Source organism: Chlamydotis macqueenii, chromosome 5 (genome assembly GCF_036417535.1).
Source record: "Chlamydotis macqueenii isolate bChlMac1 chromosome 5, bChlMac1.mat, whole genome shotgun sequence".
NCBI classification, from domain to species: Eukaryota; Metazoa; Chordata; class Aves; order Otidiformes; family Otididae; genus Chlamydotis; species Chlamydotis macqueenii.
The window spans coordinates 14,238,704-14,257,563 of NC_141560.1; the positions used below are offsets into that span (position 1 = coordinate 14,238,704).

General features: G+C 38.1%; 1 protein-coding gene across 2 annotated transcripts in view; it reads left to right on the plus strand.

Annotated features, from left to right (window-relative positions):
• The window catches only part of SETD3 (SET domain containing 3, actin N3(tau)-histidine methyltransferase), a 63,319-nt gene extending 51,556 nt beyond the window's left edge, over nucleotides 1–11,763 (plus strand). For both annotated transcript variants that reach the window (XM_086750057.1, XM_086750058.1), the window contains exons 9-13: nucleotides 2,308–2,382; nucleotides 5,829–5,995; nucleotides 6,634–6,719; nucleotides 8,444–8,604; nucleotides 9,236–11,763. In XM_086750057.1, coding sequence (XP_086606183.1) covers nucleotides 2,308–2,382; nucleotides 5,829–5,995; nucleotides 6,634–6,719; nucleotides 8,444–8,604; nucleotides 9,236–9,679 — 933 coding nt within the window. In that variant the 3' untranslated portion in view covers nucleotides 9,680–11,763. The remainder of the gene's footprint in view (nucleotides 1–2,307; nucleotides 2,383–5,828; nucleotides 5,996–6,633; nucleotides 6,720–8,443; nucleotides 8,605–9,235) is intronic.
• The last annotated feature ends 7,097 nt before the right edge of the window (nucleotides 11,764–18,860 follow it).

Genomic DNA, 18,860 nt, shown 5'->3' on the forward strand with positions numbered 1-18,860 from the left:
GATGGCGTCGTATGCATCCCTGTCTAGTCTATTCCAGATGCTGTGCTGAAATACTTTTTGAGTCAATCAGCTACTATAGATCCCTGTTCTTGCTTTGTTCCACAGGGCCCCATTCTATGAGCCAGATAATAAAATGCACTTCAGGTTTTAACTGGAGTTAGGTCCATCCAGCTTTTTCTTGCTTCTGACACTATTAATTAGATCAACCTGCCTCTAAGAACTATGTGAAAATGGTTGTCTTCATGCATTTCTCATTGTTATTCTTTAGTGGGATTGTATTTTGACAGTCAGAGGTTGATTACCAGTTCTGCCAGAGCTTTAAATAAGCTACATTCTGCTGGTTGGGCTGGGTCCATCCTTAATCACTGACCAAGCAGACTATTGCATGCTTTATACACAACTTGAAATTCATGCATCAGTCTGCTTCAGAAATAAAACTGAAGGGATGCAATTTGTCAGCTATCATGTGGGAAGAGAAGTAAACACCCTGTTAATTCTCTTACATGACTGCTATTAAAAGAAAGAGGAAATGAGAGTCTAGCACTCCATTATACTTGATAGAAAAGCCTTTTGGAAGCGCTGCTGGTTTGTTGTTGTGGGGTTTGGGGGGGGGGGTGTTGTTTTTTTTTTTTAAAAGACAAAAATAAAAAAAAAAATCCAAAAATGAGCAATACTCTAGTGAAGCATGCTTAAACGGACAGAATCCTTCTCTTAACGTAGCGGAATTTCCCCAGTCCTTGAAAGCCTTCCGTTCCACAGGCATTTCAAGAGACTGGAACAGACTTTTCACATTCAGAAGTATTTTATTGAGTTTATAGACTAAGAAAATTTCAGGACAGGTCAAGTGCTGTCAAGAGTTCCCTTTTTAGAATGGAAATTACAGTTTTTCAGAAGATAACTCTATTTGAACTTGGAAGGTGCATTTGTCATAGCAAAGGTAAATCCTCCAGCACTTCCAACCTGCAATTCAGGGTTAGATTACCTTCTATACCAGAGATCTCAGTTAAAAATTGTTCAGTGCAGCATACTGGATGCACAGGAATTTCCCTGTTCAAGTACTACAGCCTGTGTTTTGCAGTAGGCTGTATTGCATGACTCTGGTGTTCTCTTCTGATCTGAACATAGCACAAACCCATTAATAGACCTGAAGTGATGGCATCCACGTGCAGAGCCATTCTGCAAGCTTCCGCAGGGCCAGGCTACCCGTGCTTGTGGCTGCCATTTTGGATTCACTGCATCATAGACACGTTCCTCGTGCTCACTTTGAAAGTGCTGTTTTGGTTGACAAACACACACCCAATGATGCAGGCAGCGTAAAACAATTAACATGTAAACCATCAGCCAAGCTTTCGAAATAATCCATGGAGTTCTGTCTTTGGACAAACTGCATCAAAGATGAGAATCAGGGTATAGTGCAACTCACATGTAAGTCAGCTTACAAACAAGTATGTTTTTGCTTACAAAGGCTGAGAGAGGATCTTCTGCAGCGTCTAAGTTTTCCCCAGGCCCAGAGCATATTTTTCCCTAAGTTAGCTCTGTCAGTACTGAATTCAGAACACCTACCATAAAAGTTGCTTCCTGATTGTTCTGCAGCTTATGGTCCATCCTGTGGCTGTATCTATGCCTGCATCTTTGGTAATACTATTCAAGAACAAGCTGTTTGTCACATTGAAGTATTGCATTTTTAGGATAGCTTTACTTGTTAGTGTGACCACTTTACAGTTTTGTAACTTTTTTTCAGAGAAGGACAGGTTTGTTAAGAGAATGTATCCTCTTCCATTGCCTGCTACCATTAAAAAAAAATCCTTTTAGCATTTTAAGAGTATTACTTAACTTTAGATAAAGGGATTATTTGCAAGTAAATTAGAATTCTCTGAAGATTGTATCCCCTAAAGATCCACAGTTATCTAATCCTTTTTCATTGAGAGATCAAAAAATCAAAAAGCACAGCACATAGAGCTGTCAGTGCCTCATGAGAGTGACTGAAAACTCCAGAACTTTGTAACAAGCTGCCGGCTTTAGCATGGGACTGGCTGTGGTCTATGGAGGGTACTTTCCTCAGAGCCTTCTCTTTACTTCAGGTAAGTTATTTTTTCCCTTAAATTTCTTCAATGCAGAGATTTTTCAAAAAGAGATTGCTCAGGAATCATAAAACAATCACTACCAGCTAGATTATATTGTGCAGAGAAAGAAATGTATGTGCTTGCTATTGTTAATATCTGTTTCCTAGAGGACAATATTTTGTCAATGATGGGAGAGATAAATATAAAATGCTAAAGGTGCATTTGTTACTCTTTCCTTGGGTAGATCACTACAGGCTACAATTTAGAAGATGACCGGTGTGAATGTGTAGCACTTCAAGATTTCAAGGCTGGAGAACAGGTAGTGTGAACCGTTATCTACGTAATTGTTCTCTAATTAAGTTTTGTGGACACTTGGTAGCTCCCTACAAAATTTTAATAGGAGAGTGATGTGGATTAAGTGGTGCTGCGTTTGAATTTTACTATACTGAGCTAATTTTGTGTTAAAATACTACCAAACTAAATAAGTGCACATTTTTCAGAATAAAATATTTTCTGTCCCTTGGTAGACCCCAACTTTAGAAGAGTTTTGATTCTTCATATTTTAGAGAATTAGTTGAAATATTTAGTCACTGGTAAATGCACATACACAGACCCTGAGTTTGGTGTTCTGGATGAGATGAATAAAAGGCCATATCCAAAGGATCAAAGATAAGTGTATTTTAGATTTGGGGTGTCACTTCACAATAGCAGATTGTAGAGTCTTTCTAAACAATGTTCTTGGTTTGTGTTTCTTGTTGGTCTTCATTTAACAAGAGGTTAAGTGCAGTATAGTTGCCAGTCATTTTACCCATGTTGTTATTCCCATGCTTAGTGAAAAAGAGAGAGAGTCTAAAAATATACTCCCCCCCTTTCACCCAGGCATGCACGCATGTGCACACCCCTTCATCCTGACACAGGGAGTACCAAAGGGCGAGTCTTGCAAGGATGCGCGGAATAGTTCAGAATCCAGTATTTTGTTCAGAACTGCTAAGAAATAAAAATGAGTGTTCAAACTAGTGATGCATTGAGGACAGTAGTTCCAGGAGTGCAGGAAATCTCCAGCAGGACAGTTCCTGTGCTGTGTCAGCAGCCAGCCTAAGCCCTCAAGTGTAGTAGCACTGCATTTTTCCTTCTGCTTGTGCAACTGCAGTCAGCATGGCCAGAAAAAGACTTTGTCTATGAAACTTCTTGAAATGTTTTGTAACTCACTCTGAGTTATTACCTTTAGTGTGTTATTTTGCCAGTCTGACACTTCATAATATTTTGATTTTCATTTTTCTTATGTATTGTTACCTTCTTTTTTAACAAAGATGTGTCTGAAAAATTTTTTTTTGTATGTGTTTCCAGAGGTATATTTATCCTCATTGCTATGCTGGGGTTTACAGTGCTTGTATATTTTTTATGTTGCTCTTAGAATTTGTTACGGTAGTCAAATATTTGCTGGTGTTTTCCAGTACTGGTATGATGAGTTAAAAGGGGTCCACAGTTTTTCTAGAAGTGATCCAATTTATAATTTTCCACAGCTGGCAATGGATATGTCGTATAGCTGTTCTGGCTGCTTTCTCCATTTCAGTTATAGAGGCTTCCTCTTATTTCAATTTTACTTTAGTAGTTTCACTTTCTCTGCTATTTGTCATACTAAAAAAAAAAAAAAACAGTGCAGACTTTAACTTTTCTTTACATCATTAAAGCACTTTAATTATTTAATGCTTCCGTCTTTTAATATACTGTCCGGATGTTGTTTCATGCGTGAGAGATGATGGTGATGGTCCGTGTAGGGCCACTGTAGGAAATTACAAGCCTAAGAGTACGGGTTGTGGAATGCCACAGTGTCCCAACTACAGACCACGCAGTGGCTTGTGTGAGGGATTTCAGTGATGGTCCGTGTAGGGCCACTGTGGGAAATTACAAGCTGCACAGAGCTGTGAGAACGCGACCTTGGAGAGGGCAGCTAGGAGGGTTGTAATCTCAGAGAGGTGAACTAGGAGGGTTGTTACTGAGCAGGACGTTGCTGTTATCCAGGAACCGCTGCTAGCCAGCAGGGCACATACTTGGCAGGCATTGCTGCATGCGCTGGCCATGGGTACATCAACACCTGGTCAGTACTCTGCCACTGAATCTGCTGAGGGTATAAACAGAGGCGGCTCGGAGCGGAGGAGAGAGAAAGGACCCAGAGCTCACTCTACGAACAACAGGGGATGCCCTGAAGGTGCTGAGCCTGCCTCCCTTCTCTGCTCTGACCCTGCTGATCATCATCCTCCTGCTCGGCGGTGTCTCTGGCTTAGTCGGGTTGGTGAGAATCTCACAAGGGGAAAACAATATGCTGGTAACTGCTTATGCTAAGAACTGTAACTGCTTATGCGGGTAACTGCTTGTGCAAGGCTATAATAGAGCAATAAATACTGTTGTGCTTTTAAATATCATATGTTGGGTGATATTTGTGCATAGGAATCCTATGAACCGGTTACATTTCTTACACCTTCAGCGGGAAGAGTATGAGCCTTGCTTTTACTACTGAAAAACATGAGACAGCAGAAGTCCACATAGTCTGTCAATCACTGGCCTCGAGTAAAGCAACTTTCCTGTTCTGTTTAATTGACTTTTTTGTTAAAGCAGTCTTATAGTATACACATGATATGTAACTTTTAGTTTAATATGAGATCTATCACAGAAGTTTTAAAACTTGAACGGGTTAGCAACTGTCTCCTAAACCACTGCCTTAACTTACCTAGGCAGGTCACTTGTTTGTTATACAAATGTGTTACAGTATAATATTTACTGTAATTTAATGGCATGCTTAAGCATTTAGTGCATTGGGTAAATAGTTCTAATCTAAAATTGAAAATAAAGAAAGTAAATGGCATTTTCGCTGCAGTTGATCTCTGAAGAGAACACAGTGCCTTTCTCTGTCAGCTAGAGAGGAGTGGAAGCTTACAGGTATCCAGAGCACTGTGGTGCCTTAAGGTTAAGATAGATGTTCTGTAACTGTTGAGATGTTTTTCTGATTGACAGTTCCATTATCAAACAAAAAGGAGAAATAATCCTGTTGATGAGGGAAAAGACAATTGCTACTCTGACCTCTTGTCCCACGTATTTCATACAACCCTGAATTAAACACTTTTTGCAGGTTATATTTAGGAACTTATTTTTTAATGTGAATTAAAGTAACCTATATGCTTTAGGTAGAGTTCAGAGTATAACACAAAAATAAATACTGGCTGAACACAGATCAGATCTCTCTGTGTGATATACTTTGGTATAGCCTTGCCTTAAGGTAACATTAAAACAAAAGGAAAGTTGATCCATCAGCCATGTAGGTTGCTCTTTTGAGTGGACATACTGGGGGGGAAAATGACCCCAGAAACAATGTTTCTTTTAATGGGCCCTCCTTGTCTCAGATTTTTTTAGCCTTTAAAAGGCGTAGGATCTTTGAAATTTTTTTTCCATATACTGATATGTTATGACAGTGTGAGAGAACAAAGCATTTTTATTTTAAAGTGTAGAATAAGAACCTCTTCTCTCCTTTCAGAGTCTCTCAATTACATATGATAGATATATTTACATCTACCTCTACAGTATATTGCTACACTGTATACAGCATTTGAATCAATACCAGAAAACAAGGCGTATTTCTTTATATAACCAAATATACCTTGTACTCAGAATAGTAACTCTTTCAGGAAATAACTTTCAAATTATGTCAGTTTTGTGAGCTGATCTGAAGCTTTTTTTCCTGTCCCTTCACTTCTCTTTTCATCCTTCTAGATTTACATTTTTTATGGCACTCGGTCAAACGCTGAATTTGTGATCCACAGTGGTTTTTTCTTTGACAATAATTCACATGACAGAGTGAAAATAAAGCTTGGCGTGAGTAAAAGTGACAGGCTGTATGCTATGAAGGCAGAGGTCTTAGCTCGTGCTGGTATCCCAACGTAAGTAAAACACAATGCCATGGATTTTTAAAAACATTTCTAAAGTATATAGTGTCCAGTAGAGCATATATAAAGCTATTCTATGATAGTTTTCTTAGGTGTAATATTTCTGCTGTTTGTATAACAAATTAAAGGTATTGTAATAATATTTACAGAAGTTCTCTGGGCTATATTATCATCTAATTTGGACCATATATAAGGAAAAAGGCCTTTGCTTTAATAACCATTTTGACAAAAAAAAGAGCAAGGATTAATTTGAAGCAATCTGTGGTTTTTCTTTTTTTTTCCCATCCCTTGCAGACATACTGCGATGCTCAGAATGTGAACCACAGCAGTTTCCTTTCGTCTTTTCAGTTCAGAGGGTACTGTTAGAAGCAGCAGACATAAAACATTGCATTTTCATGAATTTATTATGAAAACCATATAAAAATAATTGTAAGTGTAAAATTGTAGAGATAATTGTTCTTTTCAGATACAGGTTAGGGAAGCTTTTCTTCAGTTTGATGAACTGGTATTACCTAATTTTTTAAAAGTTACTTTTGTAACCGTGCGTTTGTTGTATGCTTTAAGGTGTTTTATGTTGAAATAAGTTCAAAGGTACGACAATAGAACTTGCATTTACTGTTGCTGTTTATTAGTTCCAGTGTTTTTGCCTTGCATTCCACTGAGCCTCCAATCTCTGCCCAACTTTTGGCTTTCCTTCGAGTGTTTTGTATGAGTGAAGGTAAGATATTTTATAAAGATAACCTGATTTACGTTTGTATGGGGTTTGGTTTTTTGTTTGTCTGTTTTTTTTTTTTTATTGCAGGAATGTGATAGACATCTATATAAAACATTAAGCTAGGAGATAGGCAAAGTTGAGGTTACACTAGTGAGAGACCCACTCTTTGGCCAGGTTTTCTGAGGGAATATTTCAGTAACATAGGCCTTTCTGGAACTCCTAAAGCATGAGGTGATGCGATTTTTAGCTGCTTTTAATCTCCCATGCTGTTGTGAATGAGCAAGCTTTGGAGCTTGGTCTTTAGCTCTTAGGTTTAAAAATGGTTCACAGAACAAGATCATGCGAGACCTAGGGATTTACATGCTTAAAACCACAGCATATTTAGCCATCACTGCTAGAATCATTTAGATATGGAATTGGAATATTCTGTCCTGTAGAAGAAATATGGAAGAGACATTTCAAAGTTGAGTATTTTCAATATTTTGATAATTCATACTCTAAAACCAACTTACTTATTTACAAACTTTCTTTGTAGTGTTCCTCTAATGTTAGGGAAAATATATGTACAATTAATAAATATTCGCCTAATTTGTGCATATGAACTTCTGATTAAATGTTTGTAATAGCTGCTTGCTGGTTAGATGTGGTTTTGGAGGTTATAGATGCGACAGTTTTTCATGACAGTCAGCGAATTCCCTTGCAGTTAGTGATGCTGTGTGGATGATGCGGATTTTAATATCAGTAGGAATACTGAAATTGTTAAGTTTTTGCATGTCGTCTATTTGCTTTCTTTAATAAAAACAACCTACCTTATTTAGTGTCATGGCTTCACTGCATCCTGCATCCTTCCTCATCCATCTTTTAGAACTTATTAAGAAATTAGAATAGGATAGAATAGTTCAGTTGGAAGAGACCTACAACGATCATCTAGTCCAACTGCCTAACCCCTTCAGGGAAATAAATTCAGGTAAAGAAAATTTTAAGATGCTGATGAGGGGGTGAATTTTGGCTCAGAGAAGAAAATATAACTAGTAAACATTTTAATTGCATTACTCTAATATGTGATTGTGCTCAAATTATTCTTATGTCTTATATAGTATTTAAGAAAACTGTTTATTGAGAAACTACATGCAATTTGTGAAGTTTTTGATAGCCGCTTTGCAGGAGTGAAATTTGGTAATTAAAAGATTAATGGAATTTGTGTAATCTTAAGGGGCTGATTAAATATTTTTTACTCTGTGTGAGTTTTGTTTGATGGATGTCTTTTCTGACCAACTGTAGGGAATTTCTGCTCCTGAAAAAGATTACCAGAACAGTAGGAAAAATAATTCCATTGCTATTTGCATACTTTCTGGCTTATTCCTTTTATTATCAAAAAGTTAGCTGAAGTCTTTAAAGAATTCCACCCTTTTGTTTATAAAGTGTTATACAAAACATTCCATCTCGCTGGCACAGAGTTATGCTGTGTATGAGAGACTATGGTACATAACGTATCTATTTCAGAGTGGAGCAGAAGGTCCATTTTCTGCCAACCTCAAGACTTCCAGTTGCCTCTTTGAGGAGAATCCTAGAAATAATCAGCATATCTAATAATTCTTTTTTGAGGAGAGAGTTTTTTGTTAGCTGCTCAAAGCAATGTTATTGAAAATAAATCTTTCTGCAGTTTGTCAATTGACAAAGTGAAATATGAGATTGTTTTTAACAGATTGGTTTTATACTTATTGCAGAAGAGCTGAAGGAACACTTGATAGGCGAGCATGCCATTGACAAAATCTTCACTCTAGGGAACTCTGAGTTTCCCATTAGCTGGGACAATGAAGTTAAACTTTGGACATTCCTAGAAGCCAGAGCATCCCTTCTTTTGAAAACCTATAAAACAACTGTGGAGGTAAAATCATAATTTAATGTAATTTAAATGTCTGAAATGTTTTGTGTTATGATTGTAGGAAAAGATATTTTGTCCCCCATCTTGTCTTTACAAACTTTAATGTGAATGTTAGTACATAATTCATTCTGTACTTTTTAAAGTGTAGAAACGGATTTGCATTATCTAAGGAAAATCAAATAACATTGCAAAAAAGAAAATTTTGTTAATGTAATTTTGTTAATGTATTTTTTTCTTTGATTCTCCAAATAGAGGCTACCTACTTTTTCTCTGCAAGTAAAATGGGGAATCAGTTTTAACTTGTTGTCTATTAGTTGCATCCTCCAGACTGCAAAGAAATGTGCTACTATTGTGTCTACGGGAACCTATGTGTTTCATATATTTGTGAAGTCTCCTCACTTCGCTTGTTATGCAGGCTGATCTATGCAGAGAAATTCTTGGCTTCTTTATGAATTCTTGACAAATTTCACTGGTATTCCATGCAGACCCCCTCATTCATATGTGTCCATTTGGCTCAGCCTGAAGAACCTAGTGTCAGTTATTGTTAATGCATAGAGAGAAAAGTTAAGGGATTTTTTTTTTTTTTTAATTGTGCTGGTTGTTACTAACAAATTTGCTTTTTCTTTTCTAACAGGATGATAAGTCCTTCTTGGAGACCCATGACCTTACTTCACATGCGATAATGGCTATCAAATTGCGCTTAGGTGAAAAAGAGATCTTGGAGAAAGCAGTAAAGAGTGCGGCTGCTAGCCGAGAGTATTATAGCAAACAAATAGCAGATGGAGCTCCACTACCTAAATATGAAGAGAGCAATATTGCTTTGTTGGAGAACACTGTGGCAGACTCTAGACTCCCTATTGTCTTGAGAAACCTAGAAGATGTAGAAGAGCAAGGGGACTTAAAGATTGATGAAGCTATTGATGCTGAAGTCACAGAGAATGGGTTTGTAAACGGTGGAAACTCTCTATTTAATGGGACCAAATCAGAAAGCGAAAATCTAAATAAAGAGAAAAGCAACAGAGAGACTGAAGATGCCAAAGAATCTTCTTCAGAAAGTACTGATGAGGTTAAAGAATAGTCCTAAAAATTTTACTTTATTGTGAAATTAAATTAGCTGAAGTTTATGAACAGTGCATTTATGTTGGTGTGTTTCTTTGTTAACATTTCTCCTTCTGCAGAGAAAAATGTTTTTGCTGCTTTATATAAAAATGAATTTTTAAGTTATTTAAAAGATTTAGTATCCCTTTTCAATTAAGATTGCCATCTTGCTTTCAGGCAAAAACTGGGGAAAGAGGTGCCTTTGGAAGATTTTGCAGCCCTTTATTGAACCAAATGTATTTTCTTCCTGGGGAAGAATTAAGCTCTTCTATCTGCTGTGCTTTTGTTGTTCTGTCACTCTGACTACCGAAATTAAAAGCTTGCTTTGCCTCCTGCCAAGAAAAGCAGAAGGCAGGACTGAGTCGGTATTCAGCATGAAGGTGGGAGAGCAGTACAGCAGAAAACTGGATAAGAGGATCAGAAACTTGGGAGACTGGAGGAGAACCTGTTTAGAATCAGGTATGCCAGTCCAGAAAAAGGTAAGGTGGCAACCTTATGATTGGTAGTTTTAAATGTTGATGAAAATCTAAATTGTATACACTTAAAGTGATCTCTGAAGATTTCAGTTTACTTTGTCTTTTGTTTACTGTATAAAAATATCTCATCTTTCTTCTTCAGTCAGAGTTAGGCTGCTACAATACAACATTCACCGACTTTTAAAGGCTGACTTCTTTTTATTTCCAGGTGGTACCTTTTATTTACAATGTTGGCAGTGCTACTGGAGAGTTTGAAAGCAGATAGGCCAAGCCACAGCTTTAAACTGTACTGTTCAAAGTGAGGTTGCTACCAGCTTCTTCAGGTTTTCACAACCAGCTAGAGATTTTCAAAGCTACACTTTTGACTAAACCATTATTAAAAGGAAAATATGATTAATATTCTTGTCTGCTACTCCTTCATTTCTGTGTTGTTGGACGTAACACTGAATGTGACATGGTTACCTGATCTTACTCAGCTTCATCTTTTGGTTAAGGTATTAATTGATGCTGTTTTCTTGAAGGAAATGGCAGGCAGGCTAATGTATTTTTGGCCCAAGTCCAGACCGCAGTCGCGTCTGCAGTACTCTTTACCATTTAGGTTGTGTCTTCGTCTGATGCGCATTTCTTGGGATACCTCCGCAAGTTAAGCAAGTCTACTGTCTCCAGCAGTTTTGGTCACCCTCATACTATATGTTTTAACTTCTTGGTGAAAACAATACAATGGTAGCACAGAACTAGGGTAGTTCCAATGCTCGTCTTTGAAATTACCTGGGTATTGGGAGTAGAGGAGGGTGGAATATTTTTATTTTGTGGGTGAATGGAGAAGAGTATAAAGTGATTTAATACTGTTCTCATTATTAAGGACTTTGCCTTTTACCTTTGTATCTTTAAATTCAAGATAATGGATAGAATGGACAAGCTTGGACAATTGTTTAAAGCTCAATGATGTTGCAACCTGCTCATCCAAGATCAGCTGCAGTAAAATGTCTTTTGGCATATTATAGATTTATTAGATTTTGCTTCTTTTGTACTGCAACTTGGAAAATGTGTTTTTGCATAAATCTTTAGTGCAATACACATGATAAGTAGTGACTTTCTTTCAGGTTGTCATAGTTTTGGTGTTCAGTTAGTATCAGTGCAGGGAAAATAGAAAAAATAGTTTTTTAAAAAATATTTCACTAAGAATGGCACGTTGCCATTGCACCTTGGATATTGCTTCACCACTAACAAGATGCTGGACCGGTATTTTTGTAACTATATACTGCCTTTGGTAGAATGTTACGAATTGTTGTCTTGACAGTTTAAATGTCACAAAAAATCATTACATTTCAGGTTTTATTAGGACCAATATTCTATTTATGTTTCTGCCACTTACGTTGCACAACTTTGTACTAGTACTACGATGCAATTCTGAAACTAGCCTTCCCTGACAATTACAACTGTAATTTAGAATTTAAATGCTTTGATTCAATCTGATACCCTGCATTTTGTTCCAGTATTTACTGATATCTACAACTTAGCAAAGCCTGTGGTCACTACAGGACAGAATGTGTGGGTTTTCTTGAATAAAATATACTTTCACCATGTCTTCCCTGGTGAGTGTATTACACAAACAAAACCTCTGCCTGCTACCAACTGCTGTATCTTTTGGGGTCTGTGGGGAGAGGAATAACTGTCCAGGTGTACAGATAAACATTAAAGGAGAAACAGCAGGCAAAAAAAGGGAAAGGAATTCTAGCAAACAGAAAGGGAAAGTGGTCTGTTAAGTGCGTGGTCAAATTCTTACTCTTTATATATTAGTGTTATTTAGAAAAATACGTTGCACACAATAAAAGTAGTGAGTAATCTAATTTTGTAATTTGCATTTTTCCTCTATGCATGTAATGGTTTCTCAGAAGCACTAACCTAAAACTTAAGCTTTTGAAAACTGAGGTGGAAACAAAAAAAATTGGCACTGATGAGCCCTTATTACCATCTGTCATGAAAACAGACCTTTCAAAGCATTTTAAAGTTAACTTTCTTCATAATGTTTGGTTAAGAGGCTGTTCACACTAATCCCAGGCTAAATGCCAAATCTTGCTTCTGTTTAGCTAGCTATCTGAAGTATTCCTGTAAGAAAGGCATCACTTGGATTTCTCAGACCATTCTCCAAAAACAAAGGGGCAGGGGGAAAAAAAGCCCTTTTGGATTTTGCATGATTCTACCTACTGATGAATCGTTTCCCTAACAACCTATAACTTCTTTGGCTCTAGACTGCAAGATGATGTCTGTATAGCCCTGTTGATAGTCAAATATACAAAACTGAACAACAGCCTCCACTCTGAAAAAATGCTTGTGAAGTATATAAACTCAACCTTAGCTTAAGTGCTGTCGCGAGTACATGAGAGCTGAGCACCTTCTGGCTGTGGAGGTAAGATGGTTTAAGATCTTGACTAAGGCTGTGTTTTAGCATCTTGGATAAAATAAGTATTCCTTCCTTTGGATATTGTTAAAAGGTGGTATGTATGGAAAATCTATGCAACTCAACAATAGCTGCATTCTTGAGGATAATTTACTTTTAGAGAGGAATGATCATCATGGAGTCATGCAACTTGCATGTTTCAAAGGTACACTGGAAGATTTAGGTTACACAAACTGTTCTCTAGTTCACATGTTTGGGAACGGTATTTGATATCTGCTGCTGCCACTTCTATCACCCTCACCTTCTAGAAAGTAACTATGAAACATAATTCGAAGTGTTTCAGTGTGACACAATAAAGACGCTCCCAGAATCCACTGTTCTTTTCTGATTTTACAGACTGAAATTCAGTCCTTGCTATTTCTTGTACTCTGTGCCAAACAGGAGTCTACAGGAAAAAAAACACTGCTCTACCAAATTTGTCTGATGATGCAACACCCATTCCTTTTTCTCTAGAAGATTTTTAACTGATCCTTGTTAAAGTCAGATATGACCGCATGATTTTTCACATAATTACCATCTATATTTAATAGTTTCTAACATGCTTCCTTCTTTGAGTGCATTGCTTGGTGTACAAAGTACAGCACATGAATTGGTGACTCACAGTTAGAAGAACTTCCTTAGCATTTCTCAGTATCTACATGTATTTCCTAATGAATGCCACAAGTTTGGAAAACATGTGGAGGATTTCTCAGTTAAAATAAATAGAATCATAGAACAGTTTGGGTTGGAAGGGACCTTCAAAGGTCACCTAGTCCAATCTCCCTGCAAGGAGCAGGGACATCTCCAACCAGATCAGGTTGCTCAGAGCCCTGTCCAACCTGGCCTTGAATGTTTCCAGGGATGGGGCATCAACCACCTCTCTGGGTAACCTCTTCCAATGTCCTACCACCCTCATTGTAAAAAACTTTTTCCTTATATCCAGTCTGAATTTACCTCCCTCTATTTTAAAACCATTACCCCTTGTCCTATCACAACAGGCACTGCTAACGAGTTTCTCCTTGTCTTTCTTATAAGCCCCTTTTAGGTACTGGAAGGCTGCTATAAGGTTTCCCCGGAGCCTTCTCTTCTCCAGACTGAACAGCCCCAACTCTCTCAGCCTGTCCTCACAGGAGAGGTGCTCCAGCCCTTTGATCACTTTTGTGGCCCTCCTCTGGACCCTCTCCAACAGGTCTATGTTCTTATGTTGGGGGGCTCCAGAACTGGACGCAGTACTCCAGGTGGGGTCTCACCAGAGCAGAGTAGAGGAGGAGAATCACCTCCCTTGACCTGCTGGCCACACTCCTTTTGATGCAGCCCAGGATGCGGTTGGCTTTTCGGGCTGCAAACACACGTTGCTGGCTCATGTTGAGCTTCTCATCCACCAGCACTCCCAAGTCCTTATCCTCAGGGCTGCTCTCAATTCCAGCCTGTATTTGTGCCTGGGATTGCCCTGACCCATGTGCAGGACCTTGCACTTGGCCTGATTGAACTTCATGAGGTTTGCATAGGCCCACCTCTTCAGCCTGTCAAGGTCCATCTGGATGGCATCCTTCCCTTCCAGCATATTGACCACACTACACAGCTTGGTGTTGTCAACAAACTTGCTGAGGGTGCACTCTATCCCACTGTCCATGTTGCCAGCAAAGATGTTGAACAGGGCCATGCCCAATATGGACCCCTGAGGAATGCCGCTTGTCACCAGTCTCCATTTGGACATCAAGCCATTGACTGTAACTCTTTTGAGTGTGGCCATCCAGCCAATTCCTTATCCACCGAGTGGTCCATCTGTCAATTCCATGTCTCTCCAGTTTAGAGACAAGGATGTTGTATGAGACAGTGTCAAATGCTTTGTACAAGTGCAGGCAGATGATGTCAGTTGGTCGTCCCTTATCCACCAATGCTGTAACCTCATCATAGAAGGCCACCAAATTGGCCAGGCACGATTTGCCCTTAGTGAAGTCATGCTGGCTGTCACCAATCACCTTATTTTCCATGTGCCTTAGCATGGTTTCCAAGAGGATCTGCTCAATGACCTTGCCAGGCACAGAGGTGAGACTGACTGGCCTGTAGTTAAGTATCTCAATCCATACTTAAGAAAATAGCCACAGATGGTCCTGGATTCTTTGGAGTTTTGTATCTCTCTAGGTTCACTGATGTATTCGGTGTATTTAAAAATTAAATAAATGGCTGCTATAGAGTTAGTGTAAATGACATAAACTTGAGCTTTAGTAATACAAATGAAATCTATCATAATTTATTTAGTGAAAAACATCAATAGAAATTTTGCGGAATGCCAAAGCGCCTATCCAATGGTACCAAGCAGAAACCAAAACATCCGTTTTTTTCCTTTTTTTTGTAGCCTTTTGTTGAATACGGAGTGCTCTAGTACTTATACTCCTGGATTATCCGTATCAGGCTTTGAAATATGCTTGAATAAGCTGTTTTGTGTAGCTGCATATATTGGATGGTATATGATATACGTATCATATGCTTCTAACAAAATGTGATTTTTGCCTTGTACGTTCTCTTTAGTCATTAACAATTATTTTTATTTTCAGTGTACGTAGACATCAAACTTAACTTACAAATTAAATGTAGTATCTTTTTTTAATATATATATTGGTAGCAGCATGAACTGGACCTGGTGGTTTACAAAGTAATCAAGTTGGTCGTTAGTGTTTGCATTACCCAGAAAGTGTAGCACAGTCAGTACTGGAATGGTTGGAAACCAGAAAGTGTTTGACTTCTGCCTTTGTCTCTCATGCCAGGAAGCCTTAACAGCTGGAGCTGGTGCCATTTTTCGTCATGAAATATTAAGCTAGATAGGGGAGGAAAGCAAGGAGATATCCTTCACTGGAAAATAAAAGCTGGACAGCTGAACACTAGCTAGTTCGTCTTGGAGGCAGTGGTTGCTATCCTGAAGAATAAGTAGTTTAGGAATTATTTCAGTGAGTGTTCAAAAAAAATAGTATCGCCAATTAGTACTGTAGTTACTGTGGATTTTGAAGCAAGCCATAGATTTCACAGTTAGACAAGGGCTTCACTTTCCCTAGGAACAGGTGAAAACATATTAATTATAAACTGTTGTTATGTGTTAAAGTGGCAGTGAAGAACAGATGCAAGTGGCCGCTTGCCTTGCTGTCAGTGCTGAGGGCAACCTGAGTGAAGTCTGGGTTGGAGTCACTGTTGTCCATTAACTTGCTCCTCTGCCATTGTGGGAGAACCACTCAACCCCAAGGGGGTAAGGAAAGGCTTTATGAATCCAGCATGGAAGGACTGGACCAAGCTACAGAAAGCAATATGAAGATAGAAGGTAGTGTTGTATTCAGGACTCTCACCTGAAACATAATGTTCCTAGGCTTGGGGACCTTTATCCAAATAATATTTTTGTATATAGGACTATTTTATGATATAAAGTTGATCAAGTACAGAAGAGGCTTTTGAACCCGAGTCTTCCATCTTCCAGGTGATTCCTTCTGTTGACTGCGCTCTGAACTCCTTTTATTTCTCTTTTTCTGATTTTTATTAAAGATTTTTGAGTATATACGCACAGAATTATTTTCTTTAACTTCCCAATTGGGAGAAACTAGACAATCATTTTCCAATTAAATCCAATTCAGACATGGCAAAATAGGTAATGTTGACCACCACAACTTCTGCTTTTGAGCAGCTTAACATGAACTGGAGTGAAACAGATCTGTAGCCCTTTGAGACCTGATTTTTCTTCTTCAGAAAGGTGTTTAAAATCTGCATGAGGATAGGCAATAAAATCTTGCGTTTGTGAGGAGTCTTGATTTCCCAGCTGAATCACCATTACTTATGCACAGATTCAGATATGAGCAGCATTAGATAATTGAACCTAAACACTTAGGACTTTATTTAATATTAAGCACATATTGTTCTTGAAAACTGGGCCAACTTGACAGCCCTGAACGCACAAATGATTTGTCCTCCAAACAGAATCAAGAGGGGCGCAGAACATCTGTTTCACTTACAGATGTTACAGGCCAGGTAACCTCTTGCTTTGGGTCAGGCTGGGGCCACCTACCTGTTCCCTAGATGCACTTCCTATCCAGAGGAGGAATACTGGCTGTCCTCCTGGCCAGTTTATCCATGTTTGACATGGTGGCATGGACGTCACAAGGTTTCATGTTGCTGACTTGGGTCTGTGCAAATGGAGTATTTTTGGGTTTTTTTAACTTTAATTTTGTGAATGCTGTTTGATTTAAATATTGTTCAGTTTGTTGTCGTATTTACAAAAATTATGTTTCTCTTCTGTAAGGCTGAAATTTGGGAATTATGTAGGTGTCCTGCATCCGGCAATTGCTTTATGCTGTGGTATTAGGGCAAATTCATTTCCCTTTGCTTTATTTCAGCGCTCTTAGTAACTCAGCCAAGGCTCCTAATTTTAGCACTCCTAAGTGGGGTTGTATACAGATTTGTGGTCCAAAGGTATGAATAATGTGCCTTAAAACTGAATCTCCATACTGAAACAGGCATGCACAAACAGCCTCCTATGAACTGCAAAGGAATTTTTAGATTAACTTGAATATCTGTAAGAAAGCCCCACTGCCTTGCAGCAATTAATTCAAGTGATTGGATGCTAGGAATGGTTTATTATAATTGCACACAGGTAGTAATTTATTAGGGTGGCTGTTTCTTTTGGCATATGTCAAGAAGGTCAGAGTTTAGACTTTTTTGGACATTAACCTAGTCTTCTGAAACTCTGAAGTTCCACTTTTTGGTCATTAATTTCATACATGCTGAGATTGTGACAATTAACCCACTTAATAAAGGTCAAGTTTCAATTTTTTTTCCAATTTCTGGAACACTTAACTTTATTCCTTCTTGAAAATGGGCAGATACAGAATGATAAATAGTTATTAAATGAGAACGAAGATGTAGTTCTGCTGTCAAGATACTATTGAATGGTTAGCAACAAAAGGACCAGAGCTGCTATGGAATTGAAGTAAAAGGAATAGCGTAAAACAGAATACAAGAAAAGTATAGATCACACTAAGCTGTTTAAAATAATTTCCACTAACATCCTAGTTAACTTACTCTACCTGAGCTTCTAATTATGCAAATCCATAATTTGTACCTTTAATTTTTTTCATGTGTGATTTTTCCCACAGCTCTAAAGCCATGTCTAACCGCAGCTGAAAGGTATAAACAAGCAAAGTGAATAAGGAAACGGTGGTGGTGTTTTCAGATTACCAAAGCCTAGTTATGTTGCAGTTTAATAATACTTGGATTTCAATAAGCCACAAGGTCAGATGAAAATAAACCCTTGGTTCTGTGTAGAGCTTATCCTAAAGGATACATTGGTGTGCTGGGTCTCTTAAGCTATCACTTAAAAATTAGAACTGAAGTATGTTGTCATTTTTTAAACTTCTGAAAAGTATCCATCAAAAAGCATGTTTATTAATTTTAAATTGCATCATCAATTGAAGAAATGTTTGCAGATGAATCAGAAGTAGTCATTTTCTATGTTAATAAAATCATTGCACCTTTAGTATTATGTCAGTGCTGAGTGATTTTTTGGAAATCTATTTTTCACCTACATTTTTACACTGTTTTTAGATATTGACTAAGACTGTGAGTCCTTCTGGAGTGTTACTTTAGTAGTCTTATAGGTTGAGGCTGAACACTTCAAAGCAGGAATGACACACATATCTTTCAAATAATAAGAAGCTGTGGATTGACAATAATAGTGTGTTTCCAGTATAATTTTTTCCATGAAGTAGTACAAGTACCCAAGTCTCAGAAATTGAGATATCAGTCACAAATTGTCAGTCCTGTCTTGTGGAAGCTGCATCTCTGAGCTTCTGAACAGGCTCACTTCAAGTACAAGGGTCTGAAGCGTCCGGCAGTATTAACATGCACAGCAGTGTAATTGCCCAACATTCATATCCTCATCACTCAAGATTAGATGAAATTATTTCCCCCTGGTAAAAAAAAGTGTGGCTTTTGAGTTTAAAATACTACAATACAGTTTGGCAATTATGTGGCTTATTTTTCTTGGGAGAGGTCTAGCTGTTGCTTTAAAAACTCTTGCATTGTCCCCAGAGGGTTTTACACACACACACACACACACACACACACAAGCACTTGAGGTATTCTCTGCCCCTTCTCCCTTTGAGAGGAGTTATTAGCCTGTGTTAATGCTGTCTAAATGCTCACTGGTTAGTAGCAATACTTGTGGGACAGATGATTTATAACCACTTGATTCAGAAGATTTTCAG